The sequence below is a fragment of the Metarhizium brunneum genome, chromosome 7 (genome assembly GCF_013426205.1).
Source record: "Metarhizium brunneum chromosome 7, complete sequence".
NCBI lineage: Eukaryota > Fungi > Ascomycota > Sordariomycetes > Hypocreales > Clavicipitaceae > Metarhizium > Metarhizium brunneum.
The window spans coordinates 1,336,685-1,358,551 of NC_089428.1; the positions used below are offsets into that span (position 1 = coordinate 1,336,685).

General features: G+C 52.2%; 7 protein-coding genes across 7 annotated transcripts; 4 read left to right on the forward strand and 3 right to left on the reverse strand.

Moving 5' to 3' along the window:
- Nucleotides 1–445: 445 nt before the first annotated feature.
- Nucleotides 446–3,042, reverse strand: DNM1 (Dynamin-related protein DNM1; the record flags this gene model as incomplete). The annotated part of the gene is made up of 4 exons (XM_014688418.1): nucleotides 446–757; nucleotides 815–2,413; nucleotides 2,491–2,877; nucleotides 2,944–3,042. 4 exons carry the CDS (start codon nucleotides 3,040–3,042, stop codon nucleotides 446–448), a joined length of 2,397 nt encoding a protein of 798 aa, XP_014543904.1.
- A 918-nt stretch (nucleotides 3,043–3,960) lies between these two features.
- COX19 (Cytochrome c oxidase assembly protein COX19) lies at nucleotides 3,961–4,486 on the forward strand (the record flags this gene model as incomplete). Its single annotated transcript, XM_066131782.1, has 4 exons — nucleotides 3,961–4,010; nucleotides 4,088–4,122; nucleotides 4,178–4,292; nucleotides 4,369–4,486. 4 exons carry the CDS (start codon nucleotides 3,961–3,963, stop codon nucleotides 4,484–4,486), a joined length of 318 nt encoding a protein of 105 aa, XP_065987910.1.
- A 449-nt stretch (nucleotides 4,487–4,935) lies between these two features.
- G6M90_00g109530 (uncharacterized protein) lies at nucleotides 4,936–7,421 on the forward strand (the record flags this gene model as incomplete). Its single annotated transcript, XM_066131783.1, has 2 exons — nucleotides 4,936–5,035; nucleotides 5,098–7,421. 2 exons carry the CDS (start codon nucleotides 4,936–4,938, stop codon nucleotides 7,419–7,421), a joined length of 2,424 nt encoding a protein of 807 aa, XP_065987797.1.
- Nucleotides 7,422–7,918: 497 nt separating this feature from the next.
- SMT3 (Ubiquitin-like protein SMT3) lies at nucleotides 7,919–8,341 on the reverse strand (the record flags this gene model as incomplete). The annotated part of the gene is made up of 2 exons (XM_014688416.1): nucleotides 7,919–7,981; nucleotides 8,108–8,341. The coding sequence occupies 2 exons, from the start codon at nucleotides 8,339–8,341 to the stop codon at nucleotides 7,919–7,921; spliced, it is 297 nt and encodes a 98-aa protein (XP_014543902.1).
- Nucleotides 8,342–10,343: 2,002 nt separating this feature from the next.
- Nucleotides 10,344–13,282, forward strand: NUP84 (Nucleoporin NUP84; the record flags this gene model as incomplete). The annotated part of the gene is made up of 4 exons (XM_014688415.1): nucleotides 10,344–12,375; nucleotides 12,446–12,713; nucleotides 12,773–12,882; nucleotides 12,951–13,282. 4 exons carry the CDS (start codon nucleotides 10,344–10,346, stop codon nucleotides 13,280–13,282), a joined length of 2,742 nt encoding a protein of 913 aa, XP_014543901.1.
- Nucleotides 13,283–13,723: 441 nt separating this feature from the next.
- On the forward strand, nucleotides 13,724–14,562 carry G6M90_00g109560 (uncharacterized protein; the record flags this gene model as incomplete). The annotated part of the gene is made up of 2 exons (XM_014688414.1): nucleotides 13,724–13,977; nucleotides 14,052–14,562. The coding sequence occupies 2 exons, from the start codon at nucleotides 13,724–13,726 to the stop codon at nucleotides 14,560–14,562; spliced, it is 765 nt and encodes a 254-aa protein (XP_014543900.1).
- Nucleotides 14,563–15,283: 721 nt separating this feature from the next.
- On the reverse strand, nucleotides 15,284–16,519 carry G6M90_00g109570 (uncharacterized protein; the record flags this gene model as incomplete). Its single annotated transcript, XM_014688413.1, has 2 exons — nucleotides 15,284–15,537; nucleotides 15,607–16,519. 2 exons carry the CDS (start codon nucleotides 16,517–16,519, stop codon nucleotides 15,284–15,286), a joined length of 1,167 nt encoding a protein of 388 aa, XP_014543899.1.
- Between the last annotated feature and the right edge of the window lie 5,348 nt (nucleotides 16,520–21,867).

The following is a 21,867-nucleotide window of genomic DNA, read 5'->3' on the forward strand; positions in this document are numbered from 1 at the left end:
TACAGAGAGAAGATGTGCAACAAGCCGAGTGAAAAGTTGTAGATACACAAAAAGAGGGGCGATACACTATATATCCCTCCCGTTTTCCCCTTCAAAAAGTGCTGAGTGGCATGGCACGTGTAGTTCCATCTTCCATCTCCCACCGCCATAAGCCCCAACCACATATTGTTTCCCTCACAAACACTGATTCACATTTTCTTTCCCTCCTTCGTCATGGTGTACATAAAAGTTAACAGAGTTTACAAATCAACGTCCTCTATGCTCTAATCCACGCTGAGCATGTGCAAAGTATAAAGACGCCACCCCCATCATTAAGTTTTTGGTCTTTTTCTTCTTCATTTTGCTCTTCTTTATAATGTCAACAAAGTGGCAATACCGAATTGACAACGTGACGAGATCTTGGGGGAAAACAAACGAAACCGGGACAGTAATTTTTGTCTTGCGTTTATAAAACTTCACCAATAATCTTGGCGGCTTCCCTGTATGTTTGGAGGAGCTTCTCGCACTTCTCGCGCTCCTTCTTCACACCATCGTCCTCGTACAGGAGCTCCTCGAACAAACTCTCCTTATATAGCTCGCTGACAAGGCGATTCTGAACAACATCTTTGGAGTGGTTGACCAGGAGATGCATGATAGCTTTAGGCACTTGATCGGCAATAGATTCTCGGACAATGTTGAAGTAGGAAGAGATGAGAGCTCGGATGAGCTCAGTTTCCATAACCTCACGATCGGTCATGGCGGGCTCGTTAGATTCACCCTAACGATTGAGAACGTTAGACGACATATCAGCATTATCAAACATCGGTAGACTTACAAGATGTGACGCAAGGCCGTAGCTTCGTCCAGTGGGATCATACTCGTCAACTTGAGAGTGGGAGGGGGCAGGTCGTAGTGCAACCCTCTCTTCTCGGCGAATAGACTGAGATATGCTTGGCTCAGAAGACTGGCTGATGTGCCTGCCAGAGTTTGCATGGCTGCCAGGCAGGGCACTCTGCAGAGTAGCGCCATCCTTGCCAAAGAAATAGTTCAAAAAAGTATCCCTGGCACCCAAGCCTTGACCGTTAACCCGTGAAGGAGAGTTAGGCCGAATGCCATTGACAGCAGCGGCAAGGCTTCCATGAGCATTCTCATGAACAGCGGGTGACAGGCTCCGGCCAGATTTGGAGTTCTGCTTGCGGCCATTCTCGCCCTTCTCTGTGACACTGCCATCTTCCCCATCCTCTGTTGGCTCTCCATTGGTGCCGAGCTCCTTGAGCCGGCGCTTTTCCCGACGCTCTCGCTCTTCCTGGATCAAACGTTTTCGTTCACGTTCTTGTTTTGCGCTGACAACATTGCTCATGGCTGCGGCGGCACCAAGGAAGTTGGGATGGTTGGTATTAATATACGCCCGCTGAATGGAGATGAGAGATTCAACGTAGGAAGAGGCGGGGCCAAGTCTCTCCCGGAGCAAGTCGGATACCGTTTCGATTAACTTGGCTTGCAATCTAGGATATCGCGAGAGTTCAGTAGATCCACAGGTGTGGCAGATCTTGATCAACTCCTCATATACAAGCTCGACACAGCGTTGACTGGGGATTTCCAAGAGTTTGATCTGGGGCTTAACCAGCAGATCGAAAGCCATCTCGGGAACGAACAAGCTGGGTCGAGGACCGGTCGAGTTCCGGATGGCGGTGCGGATATCCAGGGCAGTAAGATTAGAAGTAGGATCGATGGATTCAAGCGAGCTGCCAAAGACAGAGTTAAAGATGTAGTAAATTCGGGCACCACCGCACAACTCCTTAGTAGAAATTTCCGTTGAAGTGCCATCTATGGAAGAAATGAAAGAGGTTGCAAAGCGAGTCATTTGTTGCAGGATGAGCGAGCCACGGTGCTCCTTGCCACTAAAGGCCATGTCACCGTAGCTAGCCAGCTCTTGCTGAGTCTGGCCCATAAGCGTATTCAGACGAGCCTTGATATCTGGCAACCGCTCTCGAATATGCGACATAAGTGTGGAGTTGAGGGTCTTGGCCAAGAATTGCGTACCGCATCGGTTGGAGATGTTGCGATAGGCCGGATGGTGCTTGAAGAAGTCCATCTCTGCCTGAAGAGCCTCCTCCATGGGTTTGTTGCCTTGAATATCCTGCTGCGACCGGTTGACAACACCAATGAATCCAAGCTTCAGGGGGTAGACACGGCCAGAAAGGATATCGAGCGCGTTCGTACCATGGTCCATCAGGTCCAGTTTGGTCAGTACACCGATGGTCCTTCTGCCAAGGGCATCCACATGTCGGGCGAGCTTCAACGCCTCCGAGTTAACAATGTCGACATTGGCCGGCGACACAGCCAAAATAAGACTGTTGGGCTTGGCGATATACTCGGAAATCAGGTTTCTCGTTTGTTTCTCGATATCGGTGGGCTGATCACCAATAGGCACCTAGAGCAGGAAGCACAAGTTTTAGAAACGGCTTGTATGCAGGTATGCTGGGCAAACAAGTTTTGCTCAAGGCTTACCTTTGTCAGACCTGGCAAATCAACCAGGGTCAGGTTAAGAACATGGGGAGAGTAGATTTTGAGGTTGATGGGCTGCCTGTTGATGCCCTTATTGCTACCGGCGACTCGTGTGGTTTCATTCTCAATCTCTCGCTTGACATCGGAAAAGTCATTGAAACGTCGGTTAGGGATATGATGGAACTCGGCCCACTCGGATCGCCGGGCGGCGGCTGGTGATCGGTACGGGTCGAGCGTTGGATCGGGGGCGCTGTCGTCCTCGGGGACGTTGATGAGCTGCAGGATCAGGGGCCGGCGGGTGACGATGCCGCTTCCTCTGGGCAGGAAGTCCCGGCCGACGATGTTTTCTAGAACCGACGATTTACCAGCCGACTGTGAGCCGACCACAACCTAAAATAACGCTGTTAGTTTAGGAACTAGTGCCAATTGCTAATTTTTTGGTCCACAGGGGCTCACAATCTGTGGGAGGTCAAGGGAGTCGCTGCCGATGGTGTTGAAGACCAAATCTTGCAGCTTGTTGACGGTGGTGAGCAAGTCCTCGCCCAGGGCAGCCATGGCAACGGGGGGGTGCAGCGTCAACTGCGACAATGGCAAAAAGGCTACTGGGAAAAGATTAAAACCGGAGAGAATGGAAGACTGCAGCTGGGGTGGTCAAGTGGCCGCGGGCGCGGAGCACGAATACACAAGCGAGCAGCACGTAGTCGAGGATTGCGCTGCGCGTCGACATTGAATTTGGAACAGAGACTTTGGATCCAAGGAAGCGCACTTGAGCGACGCAGGCGTGGGTCTCGAGTTGAAGTCTAGTGTGTTGGACGTTGCTGGGAGTGACTTTATCGGTGGGCCACGCGACCGCATGCACGATGTACACACATTGGCCGGAGTACATACGGAGTACAGTTCATGCGACAAGAACACCCAATCCACTGTCTACAAGTACCTGGATGTAACTCGGTACCTGCTTGCAGGGTATTTCCTCAGTGTTCACTAGGTTCTTCCAGATCTACACAGACATACCTGGGTAGTATTCTGGCGCACCGAGAGTTTGCACTACGGAAAACTACGTGGAATGGGGCACAGAGTCCTGGCGACGTTGCCATTTCAGCTCTGTTTGGAGTTGGGAGCCCTCAATGTTCCTTGAAATTCCGTACTGTGGCTCCCCCGTCATCGCCTTGCAAAGGTCATTTTGCCCCGGCTGCGTGTTCTCATGCGCAATCCATGATGTGTGGCTTATTTCCAGGGCCGCCACAGGCACCAACTGACACACCCACTTTTGGCCCTGTCGGCCAGCTCGGCCACGCAGATTCAGAATGCTGACTTCTTCCTCAGGCCACATGCATCTGCCTGCGCCACACCGTCAGACTGAACCACGCGGCTCAGCTCACCACATCCAAAGACCAAATCCCTGCTTCAATTCACAACATGCGCTGTGAATATCCGGCGTGACCAGATGCAGACACAGAAATCACCAAAGCCATGAGTACATTTGGCAGTCCAGGAAGTCTGCCGTCGACGAGGCCCAAGCCGTAAGTTCACAGGCCCTGTCCGTCCAATCGAGGGAGAATTGAAAGACAAGTCTGACCAGCAAATCCCACTCAACCAGTCCGCAGCGAGGGAGTTTCCCTTTGGACCACGATGGTAAGTTGTTGAGTCGAGGGAGAACAGGAACAATTATCCTGATTAGTCCATCTAGGCGAATGCAGGGAAGTAATGACCAACTACTTGGCTTGTATGAAAAAAGTGAGGGGTGTCAATGAGGACGAATGCCGAAATCTTGCCAAGGCATACCTGTCTTGCAGAATGGACCGGTGAGTTATGCTTGACAAGTGGGCTTCTCAGCAGTTGAGGCTAACCGAGGAATTTACATTTCTTCCTTTGCCGTAGAAACTTGATGGCCAAGGACGAATTCAAAAACTTGGGTTTTGCGGAACCGTCAAAACCGGACCAGACAAAAACACAACCAGAGCCTGAAAAAGGCGTCAAGGGCGAGCTGAGATGGTAGCGGCTGGGCCGGTCTCTCGTTGTAACACTCCTATGTATTATAGCTGTTGTTGATATGAAACCATCACTTGCAACAGAACAACCGATGACTGTGATGGCTTCGATGACGCTGATTCGCCCGTCTCGCGTGCTCGCTCACACTCTTGAACTGCCGTCCCATTGTTCCATGGTGGATCCCCGGACCGTTGGTGGCGCGTTGCCTAGCCAACCGCCGCCTCTAGTCCCTGCAATCCCGGCCTTTGTGATTGGCGTACAAAACTGCATGCACTTCACAGCATGCAAGACAGTGCTCCAGAGTCCGGCCCAACGACGTTGGGAAAGTCAACACCCTTGAACACCTCCTCATAAATACTGCCTATTACTCACCTCACCACTTCTGATTCATGATTTTATTGACTCCGTGATCAACTTTACTGTAAATTTGTTCTTGATTTCAGCTCAACGACACTCATGGCCAACGCCAGCCTCCCCACGATAGGGAAGTCCAGCGGGACTAAGACCCGAAGGGTGACACCGCCGTCGCCGACCTACATGTCCAACGATCAATTTGGTATGAGAAGGGCATAAACAGAATTATACAAAGCTCTATTCTGACAGACGTTGCTCTCGCAGCGAACTATCTCTCCGAACTGCGTTCCAACCGCACGGCACGACCTGGTGGAGCGAGGCCTCTGCCGCCATCGGGTGGCCGATCGACACCCTCACGCACGAGCCTCGGACGACACAGCATGGACCCTCCGCCTCTATCCCAGCCTGCAAGTAAGACAAACCAGACGAGTCCGCAGCGCATGCCATCACAGGCCCCAAGCATTGGTACGGGCACAGTCACCTCTCGATACTCCATATCAAGCACCCGTGGGCGAGACTACTATCCAACCAGCCCAGCTGTACCCGTGAAACCATCAGAAGTGGTCCCAACCGCGACTTACATGGAGCGAGGCCAAAGATGGATGGAAAAGGAAGAGGCCTTCTCATTGCGTGATGCTATGGAAGCCATGGACATTCGCGATGGCTCCAAAGCTGCTGTTGATGACGATAGCCGTATCTATAATGCTGCTCTGAACGAAGCTGCAGAGTTGGTCTGGCAGCACCAGCATGGATACCGAGAACCTGAGCCAGACGGGCCATATCGCTACAAATCTCATCTTAGAAAGAACAGTTATGCCCATGCCCGTACTGCAAGCATCGGTAGATATGGTGATGGCATTGCCCCTAGTGGGTTAGGTCGTGATCCTGGTTCCCGGTCTGTGTCTGGTAGCTCTACAGATAGCTCTGGATCTGTACCTGGCAATCGAGCATCCTCGGATTCTGCGCGGTCTGCCAAAACTTCTACAAGACCAACAAAGCCATATGGCAGCGTTGGTGCTGGCTTCCGCCGCCGCAGTAGTCTTATGAGGAATATCAGCGGGGAAGTGGAGCGTCCATTCTCAGGCGATCAAATCTGGGAAGAGCCCGAAGGCTCTGTGAAAAAGAGCCTGGATTTGTCTGGTGGCCGCGCGTCGCCAGACAAGCTTAGCAGTATTCCCCAGAATCCTCTCAACAGATCTCAGATAAGCCAGGCTTCCAACAGTGCCATGTCCTCAACCAAACCGCTTAACAAAATTGAGATCCATCGCAATCCTCCATCGCAATCGCGGAACGCGTTTTATACGACCAACTCTCAACAGGCCAAAGCTGAACCAGAGCCCCAGGTGGAACGCAAGAACGGGGTAGAGATTCGCAGTGACGATATTCGCGCTGCCACAAGCTTCAGGTTGAAAGACCGTAGCGTAAAGCTGCCAGAACCGACCGCCGTTAGCGACAGTCCTGGACGGCCGATTGTAAGCTTTGATACTAATTGGCAACCGCCTGAGGAGTCCACTGATATCAGCCCAGACCGGCCACCCAAAATCTCGCTGCTCGACGTCAAAATCAAGTCGCACCAGAAGCCGCCCGAGTCTATGGCGATCCCTATTATCAATGTTGCAGAGGTCGACCCGCCGAGGCCGCAATCAACGGCATCTGCGAGTATTCCATCGATCTCAGTAGCTGGGTGTGATGACCCCTCGAGGAAGAAGGATGTTGCTCCGATGAATATCCCCACGATCGCTGTTGAAGATGAATCGGCAACCAAGAACGTGCCATCCGTTGTGACACCACGTACAAAACAGGCAGGCAGCTCACGGCCCCTACCTGCCCCAACACCATCCCAGCCTAAAGCACGGAAAGTTCAGATGCCTCGTGGTCACTGGTCTCCCGCTGTTGGCAGCATTAGAAGGCCAACCACATCGTGTCATGAATGCGGCTTTCCAATTGAGGGCAGGTTTGTGGCACTGGGCGGCTCTCAGGAGCGCTTTCACCCCCAATGCTTTAGCTGCTTTTCCTGTGGTACCAGCCTAGAGGCCATGGAGATTAGCCCTGAGCCAGAGCTGCAGCGAAAAGCACGCCTTGAGCGCATTCGTCGTCGCGAAGCAGGAGAAATACTGGACGAGGTACCAGGCATGACCATGGAGGAAGATGGGGATGAGCGACTTCGCTTCTACTGTCACCTAGACTGGCATGAACTGTTCGCGCCGCGCTGCAAACATTGCCAGACTCCTATTCTTGGGGAACACATCGTTGCTCTTGGGGAGCACTGGCACTACGGCCATTTCTTCTGTGCAGAGTGTGGTGATCCCTTTGAGCATGGCATGACTCACATCGAGAAAGATGGCTATGCATGGTGCATCAAGTGTCAAACCAAACGAACAGAACGACGAGCGCCAAAATGCAAGATGTGCAAGAAGGCAGTGATTGGTCAGTACATTCAAGCGCTCGGTGGTGAGTGGCATGAGCACTGTTTCCGTTGCGCGCAATGCGAAGGGGGATTTGTAGATGGTCAGATTTTCACAAAGGAAGTCAAAGGGGTCATGGTTGTGCTCTGTACAGACTGCCGAACGCGTGATCTGAAGGCATGATGGAGCATGGTTTTTATGCGGCGTTTGCATTGTGTCATTTGAATTTTTGGAGGGAGTTTTTCATCAGGATCAAAGGGTATCATCATGATTTGTACAGTGTGGACTATGAGCGAAAAGGGACTTTCTTCCGTATATGAAGGGATCCCGCATGGGTGTTTTTGAATTTGTTGTTATTTCTTCCAAGCATCACATTTTAATATAGGCAGGCGAGGGAACCATGTGTGTGAGATTGTTTTTGGTTGATTGAGAAATCATGAACGTCGTCTGTGTGTATTGAAATTCATCATAAAACGAAACTTGCGAACTATCTCGTTGATGGATTCCGTGAATCCATGCTTACAGAAGCAAAGATGCAAAAAGAAAAAACGGTCTGTCGTTCTCGTTTGCACAGAAAATGCGACCCGTTGTATCATCTTTGTCCTGTAGAATTACCTAACGCCACCGAACCCAAGCAGCCGACCGAATACATGTGCGTGTCCTATCGCATCTGATCTGGCTTAAATCGAGCCGCCCACTTGCTCTTGATGGACTTCGAGGGTATCGCCGTCTTGCATTTCAAGCTGCGAGGAGATTAGTCATACACGCCTCACGGGACTGCTTCAAGACTACCTGGGTAGTTAAATCCAGAAGGAAGGATGCCTATCGAACGAAGAAAGGCGTGAAGCGCAACGGGGTGAAAAACGTACAGTATCAGGCGTGTCAGTAGGCTGGCACCGCGAGCCTTCAAACAAGAATCTCACAGAAGAGGGGCTCTTGCCCTGGCGCTCACAAAAGGCGTTCATGAGTTTCTCAAGCTTAGTACTGCGTTTAATCTTGAAGAACACCTCGTTGTTATTGTCAGTGACCTTAAGATTCAGGTGTTCTGAGCCGGCGGGCGCCTCGTTTCGCTCTGGTGACGTGTGGCCTTCTTCGTTGGACATGGTTCCTGTTTTCTTTGGTCTGTGGTTTTTTCGTATGGGCGGCGGGCGCTTGTGATGCGGATGCGACGATAGAAATAGATGATGCGAAAAAGGGTGCAGGAGAAGTTGGCAAGAGGCAAGTTATGGTTGCTCTTGGGGAACGGGGAAAAGGTTGAAGGTCCCTTGGTTTCGTTTTGCGTTTGGTTGTCGCCTGGCTCGTGCCAAATCCTGCCTGCGCCCCGGAGTTTAGCAACCTGTCGAAGGGAAGAAGGCCTTGAAAGCAGGCACTGGGCGATGTCGGAATCGTTGGCAGGAGGGCATCTGGTTGGCTGTGCTGGCGTGAAGCGGGTACGGGGAACGGAACGGTGGCGAGAGAGGTCTGGTCTGGTGAGAAACAGGTGGAGACGCCCTTCACAGTGTAATTTGGCACACTTGACATGCTATTGACTCCATACTCCGTACTTAGTCTAAGTACATATGTAGGCAGTTGAGCACTGATCAGCGAGACGCAGTGACGTCTGGTGGCCTTGAGTACTGGCACTTGGCGGCTGGCGTTCGGTGGGTTTGCACACTTGACGGTGGCTTGGGCGACTCGGCAGCCTGCCCCTCGAGCTGCGACCGAGTGCACAGTGTAATATTTGCCCTCCACTTTTTTTGCCAACCCTAACCCTATTTCTGTTCAATGACGACAACAACAGCATTCTCAACAGCACATTTCTCTCATGGGTTTGCTCAAGATTGCTTGCTTCGTCAACAGCTGGCCACTCTTGAGCTCCCAAAACAAGCCATCATATTCACGACTTAAATATGGTTGGTGCTTTATACAACATTCTTGCAAGAGACTGGACGGTTTGCTAATGCCATGTAATAGGGCTCTCTGAAGGCAGATGTCGACGCAAAGCCTCCATGCCATCCAAGAGCAGTCAGTATCGCCCACAAGATTAATGATTCATAACCATCCTACAGCAATCAAGGCTGACAGCAGCTTCACCAGTAGTGCGCAATTCAAGGTGTGAGACCAGTTCATGCATGGACTAACTCCATAACGGCGACCAGAACATACTAACGTTGGCCATCTCAACAGACTGTCTGACGCGGAACAACTACAATGATGCTAAATGTCAAGACGTTGTCAAGGCTCTCTACGAATGCTGCGACGCATTCTACCACAAGAATGGCGATGATGCGAGCACTCCAAGCTGCCCCAAGCCCAGTTTGCTCCGCCTGAAGATGAAGCAAATGAATCAAGGGGAGTAGAAGGAAATCAGTTGTACAAAAATGGCATGTAACGCTCATCGTATACGATGTCCACCAGCAGGAGAAATTAGGTAACTTTTGTGAAGAGCGCCGAGTATTTTCTAGGCAGTCATTGAGCGCGCAAGAGATCCGTAGATCTGAACAAGCATTGGGGGGTCTTGTTCCGAGACTCTAATATGAATGCCGTGACATTGATGAGAAGAAGAAGAAAAGGAAGATAAGCGGGCAGCAAAATTTTGTGCCTCTATCAACCCACTGGGGGGCTGGCCGGCCTCGCTTTACTGCATATCGCAGTACCCCGTAGCGCCATGTGCCATCAATTGATCCGCGCGGGCGCTGTCAAGTCGAGTCAATCAATTGCACTCTGGGCGCGTTCTGGCCTAGCACGTCTAGCGCCAACTTTTTTGGTGCATTGTTGGAGCTCAAGCGCTTCCAAAGTTGCAAACACACAATCAACGTCGAGCTTGGCCAACTTTCCCTGATCGCAACCACAACGCTGCCCGTCACCTACGAATTAATAAGCTCAGTGATTAAAATCGCCCATTGCTGCCAATCATCCTCACTCGCAGCAGGCGTTGGAGTCATGCCGATGCCAGCCTGAAGCTACCCAGCCGAAACTCTTGACAATCTGACGGGTTAGCATTAGGCTGTTTGGCGGGCACCCGACAGAGTCATCGACCGCGCATTCGACCGCCTTTTACAGACCGTTTTGTTTTTCGACTCAGTTCCATATACAGTGGAGAGCCAACGGCCTGTCGCGAACAAGATGGACCCGGGCAAGAGACAACAGCAACAGCAGACGGGCGTTGTAAACCCTGGGCCAGAGGTCGAAGATTTTGCTAACGCTTTGGATGCTTGTTTAATGCCAGGCCTCAGCGTGCAAGAGAAAAAGTCTCGTGTTTTGGACCTCCCACGCAAGTACCACGAGAATGCGATCCGCCGGTTAGCACAGAAGCGGCCCAAGAGTGCACGAGGTGGCAGCGAGGACATGGACATGGACGTGGATGAGCGATTGAGCAATGGAGGCAAAATGGAGAACTCGGACGATGTAAAACAGCTGGAAAAGGAGGTTGAAACGTGGGACCTCTTTCGGCGGCTTCTTCCTTTGCGATATTCGGATTCCAATGATGAGTCGATGCGATTTTCTCCTCTTTCGGCCGCGAAACCGGCACAGCGAGACTACGTGAGCGACTACCTCACGACTGACGGCATTGCCTTGGAGCGCCGTGCTGTTCTTCAATGGCTGCAAACCAATTCTGCCTCTGGGCCAGACATCGACGACCTAGCCCGAAAACTTCAGCAAGATGCGGATAGAGGGGACATAATTGCCCACGGCTGGCTTCACACACGATCTAAAATAAAGCTCAGGAAGAGCATGACAGCATGGCCACATTTGTTAGATCGTCAGTCGCCCAACGTGACAGCATCCCATCTTAACGCGGACGGCGCACCGCTAGTTACACACCTCGACCCTGATGCCTCCACCCGACAGCGCCGCAAGCTAGAACCTCAAGATGAATTCTTTGAGCGCGCTATATGGCTTGGGTGCTTCAAGCATTTGCGACGAGGTAGCAACCTGAAAGATATACGTGAGTGGTGCCAAGAGCGGACGGAGTTGTGGAGGGCAGTCTCAATGTCCGCCATGCCACTGTCTGTTGACGACAACCAGAGTCCCGCATCGAATATTGACCCGTCAGCCTTGGCACTATGGCGAAGAATGTGCTTTGCATTGGCAAGACAAGGAGGCTCCTCTGATGACGAGCGGGCTGTGTACGGAGTGCTGTCAGGAGACATCTTGAGTGTGGAAAAGGTAGCAAAGACGTGGGACGATTACCTTTTTGCCAACTATAACGCCCTTCTTCGATCACAAATCGACGCACACATGCTATCTCAGTGCCCATCTGATGTAGCCTCAAACATGACGCAATCGTTCCCATCATTTGATGCAGTACAGTTCCACGGTAACCAGGAGGGCATTGAAAAACGACTCGTCAACTCTATTGAATCAAGACCAGACATGGAGGCGCAAGCTAGAGAGCCCAACAAGGCCCTCCAGGCGTCATTCATTGCGAAGGAATTAGAACGTCATCTCTTTGAACAAGGACAGATGCTGACCCGACGAGCGAATGAGTTTGAAAAATCTCGTCTTGTTCGCAGGGGTCTTGCAGCCGCTGATGGTGTTATAGAGGGGAAGTATTTCGATTTTTCACAGCACAGCGGATTACGAATTGTCGCTCACGTATTCGTCCTCATCGCCCTATTAAAACGGTTCGAAGGCCATCGCCACAGTTGGATGGAGCCTGGGTTCCCCCCAGACAAACGATTCATCCAGGAGAATATTCTTGCTAGTTACACAGACTACCTAAGACGATGCAAGCTCCAGGAGCTAATTCCACTCTACTGCTCGGTCTTGGACAGCCCTCGATCTTACGAAGTTCTTGCTTGGAATGTCATTGAAGAACCCGACGCAAGCAATCGCATAACGCAACTCAAACTCATCAAGCGCGCTGGAATAGACGTATTGGCGTTCGTGGAGAGGCAGGCGACCCTATTATTTGACGAGCTGGATCACGATGCAACCTCGTTTGCTGCCGAAAAATTGTTTAACATTTTAGGTGATGGCCCAGCAACTGCTCGACATGGCAGGCCCATCAAACCCGACTTCTTTGGGGAGGAGGAGGACAAGGTTGACATCAAAGATGTTCATGTCATCCGATCTCTAGAGTGGCTTCTGACGGTCAGCGAAACCTGGCCCCAGGTATTTTCTATTGGCACAAGAGTGTACAAATTCTTCCTTAGTATGCAGCTGCAGGCCGGCATCTCCGAACTCGTTGATTGTATATACAAGGTGCTAACGGCCTACAACAGGGAGCTGCCGGCTTAACGCAGCGCGAAGACTGATGCAGAAGGTTTCTTATAGCGAAGTTATGCGAGGCATGACGGATCAGGACGAGGGGGATGTCGCCATGTATGACGATATCAACTTCTGGGTTCAACAGCTGCAGCTGAGTGGTATCGAAAATGTACGGCCAGAGCAGGTGATGGCTGACGCGCGGAACTACCGAGAACTCGAGGCTCTTGTTAAGGCGCTCGACAGCCTCGAGACTATGGCATCGCTCGTTGTGATATCTAGGGAGTACGTTGGCATTTGTTAATCCCACGGCAAGAACATGGAAATGCTAACACACATATCAGTGCTGATGCATCCAACCGGGAATTCTGGAACGGCGTGGGTTCGACAATTGACGCGACCAAGGACAACATGCAGCCCTTGTTGCACAACTGGCTCTTATCTGGCATTGAAGGTATGTCTAGCTGGCGAACCGCCTTCCGTGGCATGCTTGTTGACAAGATTACTAACTGTACCCTACAGCCGGCGACAATGAGCTTAAAAGGCTCAGACAAGCATACCTACCGGAGACGATCCTGGCGTACGTCAGCGCGCTACACTTTGCGGGAACTGGTCTGACACGCGATCACCTCCTCGAATGTATGGAATTGGCTTCCGTCATTGCAGAACGGAACTCTGACCTAGCGGATACGTTTGTGAGTGCCGGGCGAATGACGGAACTCGTGGAGGCATTTACAGCGTGCAGCAAGGCACTAGCTATTGCAACGGGGGACAGCAAGAGGCCCGTGGGCTCGGCCAGCAAGGAGCTACGATATATGGGGTGGTCAAGAGATCTGTGGTCCATCAGAAACTAAGTGAAGAAAGACAGTTTGGTCAGTTGCGAAAGTACCACGGTTTTTTAAAGGTTTTTGGGGAGTGCAGAGCACATATTTTACACTAAGTCAGGATAACCTGCAACAAGATCAGGAAACGCGGAGTAGAATTGTAATTGGGCTAGTGTTTGAGTGCAGGAGTAATGTAAACCGTGTAGTTTTAGTACCAAGATCTCATGTTCATCGCATGGGTACCTTGGGTAAATAATTAGAGATCAGTACTATTGCGACATGTGCAGCCTGGTTTCTGATTGCTGGATCCCCACAATGTAATGTCCTTGCGGTTGTTGTCGCCGCCCCACCAACGCCACGCAGCTCGATGCGCCTCTCTCCCACCTTTAATTCAACTACACCTCCAGGAACACATCCCGACTCACATCACAGCGGGGGAAAAAAGGGAGGAAAGCGGCATCATAACACACAATGTCCAGCTTCACCCCAGAGCTGCACAGCTCGACGCCCCCGGCACCGCCCCCCAAAGGCGGCAGCCACGACGTCAGCAGCATCAGCACTCCCACCACGAGCTCGTCACCACCTCCCGCGCCCTTCCTACCTCGACCGCTCCCGAACGACGGCCAAATCGTCTCTGCGACCTCAACGCCTCCCCCATTGACAGTCTCCGAGCCGATCCCCGACCCGGGCGACGGCTGGCTCCCCGAAATACTAAGAGACAAGTCGTACGTGTTGCCCCCTCTCCCCCCAGACCGCAAAACCGCTACTGCCTCCATACTAAAGGAGGAACCCCCCTCAGAACGCAAGACCTGGCAGATATCCTCGCCAACCCCGTGCTGCTCAACGCCCTAGCCCACGCGCCCACCTCATCACGCGACAGCACCAAGACGTCGCACGCGAACCTCTCGGCGGCGCTGGACCAAAACACCCAGCTGGCGAAGCAGCTGCGCAGCGCCGAGGCGCGGCTCGCGCACCAGCGCTCCACGACGCAGGCGCAGCTGCTGGCGACGCACGCCCTCGAGCGGCAGTGGCGCCAGAAGCAGTCCGACATGGACCACGCGCTGGCCCCGTTCTCCCCGGCCTCGCTGTACCAGCAGCTGGCGCAGGGGGTGCAGGAGCAGGCGCTCGTGTGCCAGGCCATGGAGGAGAGCTTCCTCGAGGGCGGCGGCGCGGGCGTCGACGGCGTGCCCGCGTCGGAGAGGGAGCTGACGGAGTGGATCCGGCGGTACAGGGAGGCAAAGGTGCTGTGTTATTTGAGGCAGGAGAGGAAGGAGAGGTGGGATGAGGGGAGGGTGGGCGGATGGCGGTGATTGCCACGGCGACGACGACTAATGCTTACGATTTGATGACTTACCCTTTTTCCTTTTCTTCTTCTTTAGACATGCTGGGTGGACGTGGAGGCTGCGACGCGTGTATATTTTTGGATCGTCGGGGGCTCTCTGAAAATATAAGCTCAAGGGGCAACTTGTACAAATTGTTCATGTTTACATCTGCGGCTGAGAATGGACGGAAATCCATGGCGCTATTTTGTGCAAAGGGCATGGTTGGCATTGACACTGTCCTCCTTGGGCATGGTGGGATACATATGCTACATGACCTTTATAATTTTACACAAGGATCTGTATCGGGATTCGTCTTGTCACTGCTCCTCACGTTGTATACTTATATTTTGATGTGCGTCATGTTTGCTAGTGCAGCGGTGCTTCTCTTGCCAGTCGAGGCTATTGTAAAACCATTAAAGAGTGAGGGTAACTATCTGGCAATGCTAATATTAAGGGCTTCTCTATGTGTTATACGCGCTACTCAGTCCCTCCTCCAAAACAAAATCTGGGTCAACCCAGAGGAAAGTCTTAGATAGACACGACAAGGGTATCCGACGTGCCAGCTAACTGCTCTTTCTCCTCCTTCTTTTTTTCTTCTTTTTTTTTGTTATTGCTTGCGATCAATGGGTATCATGTGCAAGTTCAAGTGACAAAAGTAAACCACATCATAAAAGCCACCAAAAGTTGTGCGAAATTCGAGGTTTTACAATCATGAGAGAGCACTGAATGGGCTCCTTTTCATTTCGGGGCTCCGCGGACTAAGCGGAAGGGCGAACAGATCATCGTCGTCGTCACGAGAGCTCAGGTCAATTGCTGGCGTGTCCCCCTGCATGACCGCGTTTAATGACATGGCTTGTGTGAGGCCGTTGCCACGAGAAATGGCGGAGAATGAAGATACAGCAATATCACCGCCCGATGGCGATAATGTTTGTGACGGAACGTCGGCACCGGTAAACGTGTTTGCTGTGGCCACATGTCAACAACTAATCGCATTTCCCAAGTATTGACATGGGGACGTGGAATTACACTCACCTGTGGCACTGGGCATTAGATCTTCAGGCGAAGTAGCCAGCCGAAGCCCTTTAAGCTTATCTCCCAGCCGGCCGGGGACAGACGACCTAGGAGACATAGGTGCGGGTGAGGATGGAGGAGGAAGAAAATTGTCAATGATCCATTGCTTCTCAGTCAGAGCCATTTCTAAGCCAACACTTTCCGCGTTAGCTCGCATCTCAGCATCCATCTCGCACTGGAGCTCCGACAAGCGCTTCTTTGCCCATAGTGTATGCAAGACGCCGCGAGTGCCAGACTCAACATTGAATCCAGGAGGGAAAATGGCGGGGAGAGGTTTGACCAGGATGCTCGGTTGACCTGGGGGCGTGATCGTGACGTTTGTGGGAATAGATGCTTCTGGTGGCAGAAGGAAGTACACACGGCGGCGAGTCCCCACTTCATCTTGGTCGGTGTCTCTGGCCGGAAGAAACGTCGACTTTCCTGGCCAGGAAACTTCCCAGACAGTGGCATCTGCAGCCGAAACTGAATCACGGTTCTTGATAGCCTGGGCACCGGGTATGGGAGCGGCATCTGTGTTTGGAGCAGGCTTAGGGGCCAAGGGTGTGGAGGGTGCATGTGTGACGGCGAGAGTGCCGCCGGTAGTGGGGTCAGCATCAGCAGCAACAGTAGTATCGGTTTCAGTATTATGATCAGCACCAGTGGACGAGTGCGCGGAGGGCGATGAGGAGGAGGCGACGGCGGCAGAACTGGGATGCCACTCAACCATGAGGATCTTGGTGCCCAAGTCGCTAAATTCAAAGCGTGCCAGATGAGCCGTGGCGATAGAGGATTCAGGCGGCGCGTCGACCGTGGTCGCATATGTCGAGGCCGACGCACAGGCCGACGCAGAGGCAGACTCCATGGCTGACCGAGGAGGCTCCGGTGATGGCTCCATCGTGGATGTAGGGCATACGGCGTGGTGATGTTCAGCTGGCTCCCGGCGATGGAGTCGGGACTAGTTCCTGGATCAGGGGCGAGATGGCGGCGTTGATGACATGGACATGACGTGAGCGGATATGTCGGGGCCGGAATCAGACGCAGACGCAGAGCAGAATCCGACGCAGAGGCAGAGGCAGCGGACAGAAACAGAGGTGAAGCTCGCGGGCCGACTGAGCTAGCCGAGAGCTTGGAGCTTGAAGCTTGCTTGGATCGTGTGGGGGATTAGACGTTTGAGAATACACGGCACGCGGATCTTCTCCGTCCAGCCAAAACGAACCTGGCAACCTGGGAAGCAGCCTTGAACCGTTGTGGCAAGACGAGCAGCTGAGCCGTTGACATGGACGAGGGTGGCGGAATGAGACGGTCAGTCAAAGTGCTTGCAGCTTGCTACTCGTCGGAGTCGTTACTGCCTGCTGTCGACTGCTGCGGGGAAACATCATGGTGACTGACAGTCGGCTGGTTTGGTTTTTTTTTTTTTGGTTTTTTTTTAAATAGCTCCTCATCGCACCTGGTACGTACTCACTACGTACGTCCAGTCCGGTATGGTACAGGGCCGCGCACTAAGATAGACTATTGCTGGCCAAGAATAGAAATGGAGGGGTCGGTAGCAACATGTCATTGAAGGGTGCCAAGGGAGACCAGCAAATCGAAGACTCAACGACGATGACAGGCTCAACGGGGGGCAACGAGTCAAGTGCCAGCATGCCTACGGTTGACGTGATTGGAGCGTCGTGTGTTCATGTTGGAGTAAGTGAGAGTTGAAGCTGGAGAGTGAGGACTGCTTGTTATCCCGCGTGTGCGCGTTATTTCACAGCATACACCTACCCGCGAAACAAGTGAACAACGAGAAGGCGATGAGGAACGATGATGGAAATAATATCAGAGGCAAGTGCTGTTGTTTGCTACCCTGGACCCTCTGGGACGGGCATTATGCGGGGAAAATGTGCACCGGATGTCAGGTGCCTGCCTACTTAAGTAGGGTATACGATGTTTGGTAAGTATATATTGTACTCCAACGGCGCATTGTATGGCTTCATGGTATTCGTCGTGTATATCGTAGTTGTGCATCCTATTTAACCCGAGCTGCGTGTTCTTTCATTCTTTCACATCCATCACTCGAGCACTGGCCGACGTACCTGCATTGCTTGGAATAGTGTCAAGGACAGGCAATTTAAATGCCAGCGCGCACGAGCCTCCCGAAAGCCACAATCGAACCAGGCACTACTCCGTACCTACTTGACTATCATCCCGCATCCAAACAGTAGAGCACATGCAGCAACCCGCGCAGCAAGTTTTCACCCGTGGCGATCCTGTAACCCCAAGCCCACCAGGCCACCGGGCCAGTTCTGTGGGTTCAAGGAAATCGCTCTTCCCCGTTCAATGTCCTTCTTAGTTATTCATTCTCGAGTCTTTGAGTCTGAAACACCAGCCAGGACATACCTCCGGGCAGCCCAACATGTGCATGTGGTCTGCATGACGAGCCCGCCTTGCAATTGCCCAGGCACGCAAGAGGACTGACTACATATGTAGACCTATTTACCCCCATTGGCCGGACCACCACACGCTCCGAGGAGGGCACTGAGCGCCTACCCTGTCATACTACAGTAAAAATGCAGCTCTCCCTTCAGTATCATATCAAATATCAACCATTGCACCTGGCCAAATCCGGTCAACTGACGCCAGTGCCATGTCCCAAGGCCCCAGCTTTTGGATGGTGCCGAGTTCGCAACCGGACCGACTTGCCGGTGGAGAGGTATCAGAAAGTCGGGCAGGCACATGGGGGGTACAGACCAAGGTATCTATCTACTTACCTGGTACCTCCCGATCATACTAAATGCGCCGCGTATACTATCTAACCAAGTACTGCCAAAGTATCTATATGTGCTGCAGTATGTATTGTGCTGAGCACGGGGCATAACGGCAAAGAAAACGCGACTTGACCCCCTATCGTTCACGTTGGTACCCAAGTATCCATCAGGCCCCATTGCGTCGCAATAACGGCCGAGTCGACTCTTCATGGCCCGAGATGGGAGTACCAACCTTATCTCGGAATGAATTCGAGACCCCACCCGTCCATGGGCGCTGGGTCCCGATAACGAGAGCCGCCGAATGGTACATATTGACCGAGTGCTTTGAACGAAAGAATGGGGCCTTTTCTACTGGGCATCACAGAACCGCCGAGCATGACACCGGCCGGCCCGGCTTCTGCCAAGCACCCAAATCGTCCATGGACATCTGTTTTACGTCCGCACGTACTCCGTATGTATGTACTCCGTACAATGTAGTAATGTACCGGCCAGATGACACAGAAGCGTCGTCACGGGCAAGGATGCATGCTGTGTCAGGTAATGCACTTATTACATGTGGCTATCAGACTCCCAACTTGCCGTTCCCTCGTCATCCACACCGGTTGAACACCATTTGACCTTATGTTTCCTTTTTCAGATACCATTCGGCGGTACGACCTCCTGTCTGGACTTGCGCCGATGTCTGGCCGTTGTCGACTCGACTTCTCCATTCCTGGCCCAGGGAACATTGCCACTGGGCGGCACTTTTGATTCATTCATCTACTTGGCCATTCTAGTCATTTCTACACTGTCGCATCATCCGTCCTCGGCAGAGTGCCGACCAACCTTGTCAATACTACCAACCACTGCTGGTAGTAGTCCTGTTGTAACAGGCTAGTTCGCTTCAGATGAGCCTCATTCCATGATTTAAAGGCTTGTATGCTCGGGTGAATTTGCCGAGAAAGTCTACTCAGTTGCTCTACACGTCTATCTGGCAAGTTATGTAGATAGGCTTCAGACATGGGAGTGGAAAAGTCATCCACGGATCGAGTACTTGATTGCAAACGACATGATCAAGTTGCACATTTGTCTTTTTGGTTCGAATAACTGGATTTATGACGCCTAATAATAGAACCTGCGAGTGGGTGTAATTGCTTCCCCCTTTTAGTACGTTCCCCCCCCCGAATTTGCGAGGGAGAGCGTGCCTGCGCACCAGCGAACATTATCCGTGGAGCTGGCTGATAAGGTTGCATCTGCAACGCACGCGATCCCATGTTCTGCCGTTACATGCGTGCTTCATGCCAAGGAGATTCTGGACCATGGCCATGTTAAAGCACCAGATGTGCACGGCGTGGAATCGAAAAAACTACTGGAGCGGGTGTACATTGCCGGGCCGTTGCTTGTCGTCGTGCGAACTATCAACAGTGACCTGGCTGGCATACAAGCCGAAGCACGCAGTCCTTAAGGTAAGACATCAAATATGACGAGGGTGACAATCAAATATCAACCGTGTTTGATCCAACTTTCGCATCTTTTGAGGTGAGGATTCCCTTCCACAACTAAGTTATAAAAGGCAATCATGTTGTTCTAGTAAAGGCGTGATCATGTGATTGGATGACGATAGGCAGCGATATCAACGGCAGCGGAGGCAAGGAGTGAGCTCGGGAACGTTATAGCACTGTGGTGACATTGCTTCCCAGCGCAAGTATTGGTATTATTGCAGTCCGAATCACTCGGAATCCTCAGTGCCCTTGTAATACTACATCTGTGTTGTTGTTTAGGATGGGGTCGACCCATAGCATATTTATTGCACGCAAAGAGAAAACCGGCGTCACCAGTGTGGAGAGGTACGACCCGTCGGGTCCGCAAGAGCGACCAGCAAGATGCTCCATTAACGTCGCGGTCGAGTCCGTGGCACTGAATCGGCCCTAGATTGGTAGACACGGGAAGTAATAATGCGTTGTATCAACAGAGGGGCCGGCCAGTCGACAGAATTGTATCTATGTCGTGACCGAGATATGAAGTACCAAGAATAAATCGTATCATTACGCCATTGAACAAGTCATCATCGCCAATGCTAGCCGGCGGCACTCTGGAACTATCTAGCTGCTACCTCGCAGTTAGCAACAATGCCTCTAGTGTTTGGTACTGCCCTGACGGACCGCGTCTCGCTTGAGGGGCTACGTCTGGGCTGATACTAGTAGTAGCACCTGCAAAAGTTGGCCTGCTGGAGGAGACACCAAGCTGGCTGGATCGACATCAACGAGACACGGAACTTTGAGTTCGGGTGTCGGTCTCAAAAACCACCGGAGAAGGGCCGGGGTGTGGCCTTAGGCACCCCTTGTGACCTCGTTCTGAGGTTGGCCGTCGCCGTATCAAGAATTCAGGGACGAAATCGTTGCGTTCGCAGGAGAATGAGCCCCTTATTTCGGGTATATTGCATCCTGCGTCATGAGCAGTATTTTACTGTTCATGAGAGCAAGATGGCATGCGGTTGGAGTGATATGGGGTGTGTAGGAGGAGGGAGTAAGCACATGCAGCGCCTGGCAGCATCGAGGCACATGGCAGAGCGTGGATGTGGCCAGTCGGTCCATGTCAAGCCAATGACATCGACGGTGGACGGCACCCGGCGCTCCACCTGCCCCTGCAGCAAGTGCCTGCCTGGTTCAAATGTTGGCAGCATTCAAGGCAAATCAAACAAAGTCAGACAACCACAAACGAAACGACCAAACATCGAACGCAACGCAATGGCTGGACTGCGCATAATAAGACACGCACGTCCGCTTTGCCAGCTGCAAATTTAGTCGCTGCCAGAAGGCCTAAACCCATAAACACACCCGCCAATGGTCACCGGCCATGCAATGGTAGGCACGGCGTAGGATAATGAGTGCTACATCACCGTCTCAACGAATGCATCATCGCCGGCATTGAATCAATGAATACCTTTCAAGCCTTTCGTAGTAGTATCCGATGTCACACCATTCAAACCTTCATTTTGACGATGCGCCTCGGCAGTTGGGTTCTCCCCCAGACAACAGGAAATGAGCTTGTAGCACGGCTCACAAGGACGATCCCGCCGTCCTCGCCCCATGATGCCAACAAGTTGGTCGGGGTTGTGCGGCATAGAGAAGACGAATCCTGTAAATGCTCCCAATTTTTTCCTTCCTTTTTTTCCCCCTTTAAATTCGTACTTGGCTGTCGGAACTCTACCGACCCAAAACCGTGCCAATGTTTTAGATGAACTACTGGTGGGCGATGCCGACCCGACGAGGTATGCAAGCACGTAGGAATAACCATGTGGCCTTGGCGAGTCGCGGACTTGCGAGCCGGTAGGCTGCGCGATCATCAGAGTCGAAGAATTGAGCGACACATCAAATGGACATGAAGGGTGTTTACGTCTGTCATTGCTGACGGTCGCCGCCGGTCCTGTTCGGCTAAATTCCATGGTGAGGTTGTGTCCAACCAGACAAGACCCAAACGAGATCCGTCATGAGTGGGCCTCAAGACGGTGTAGGAG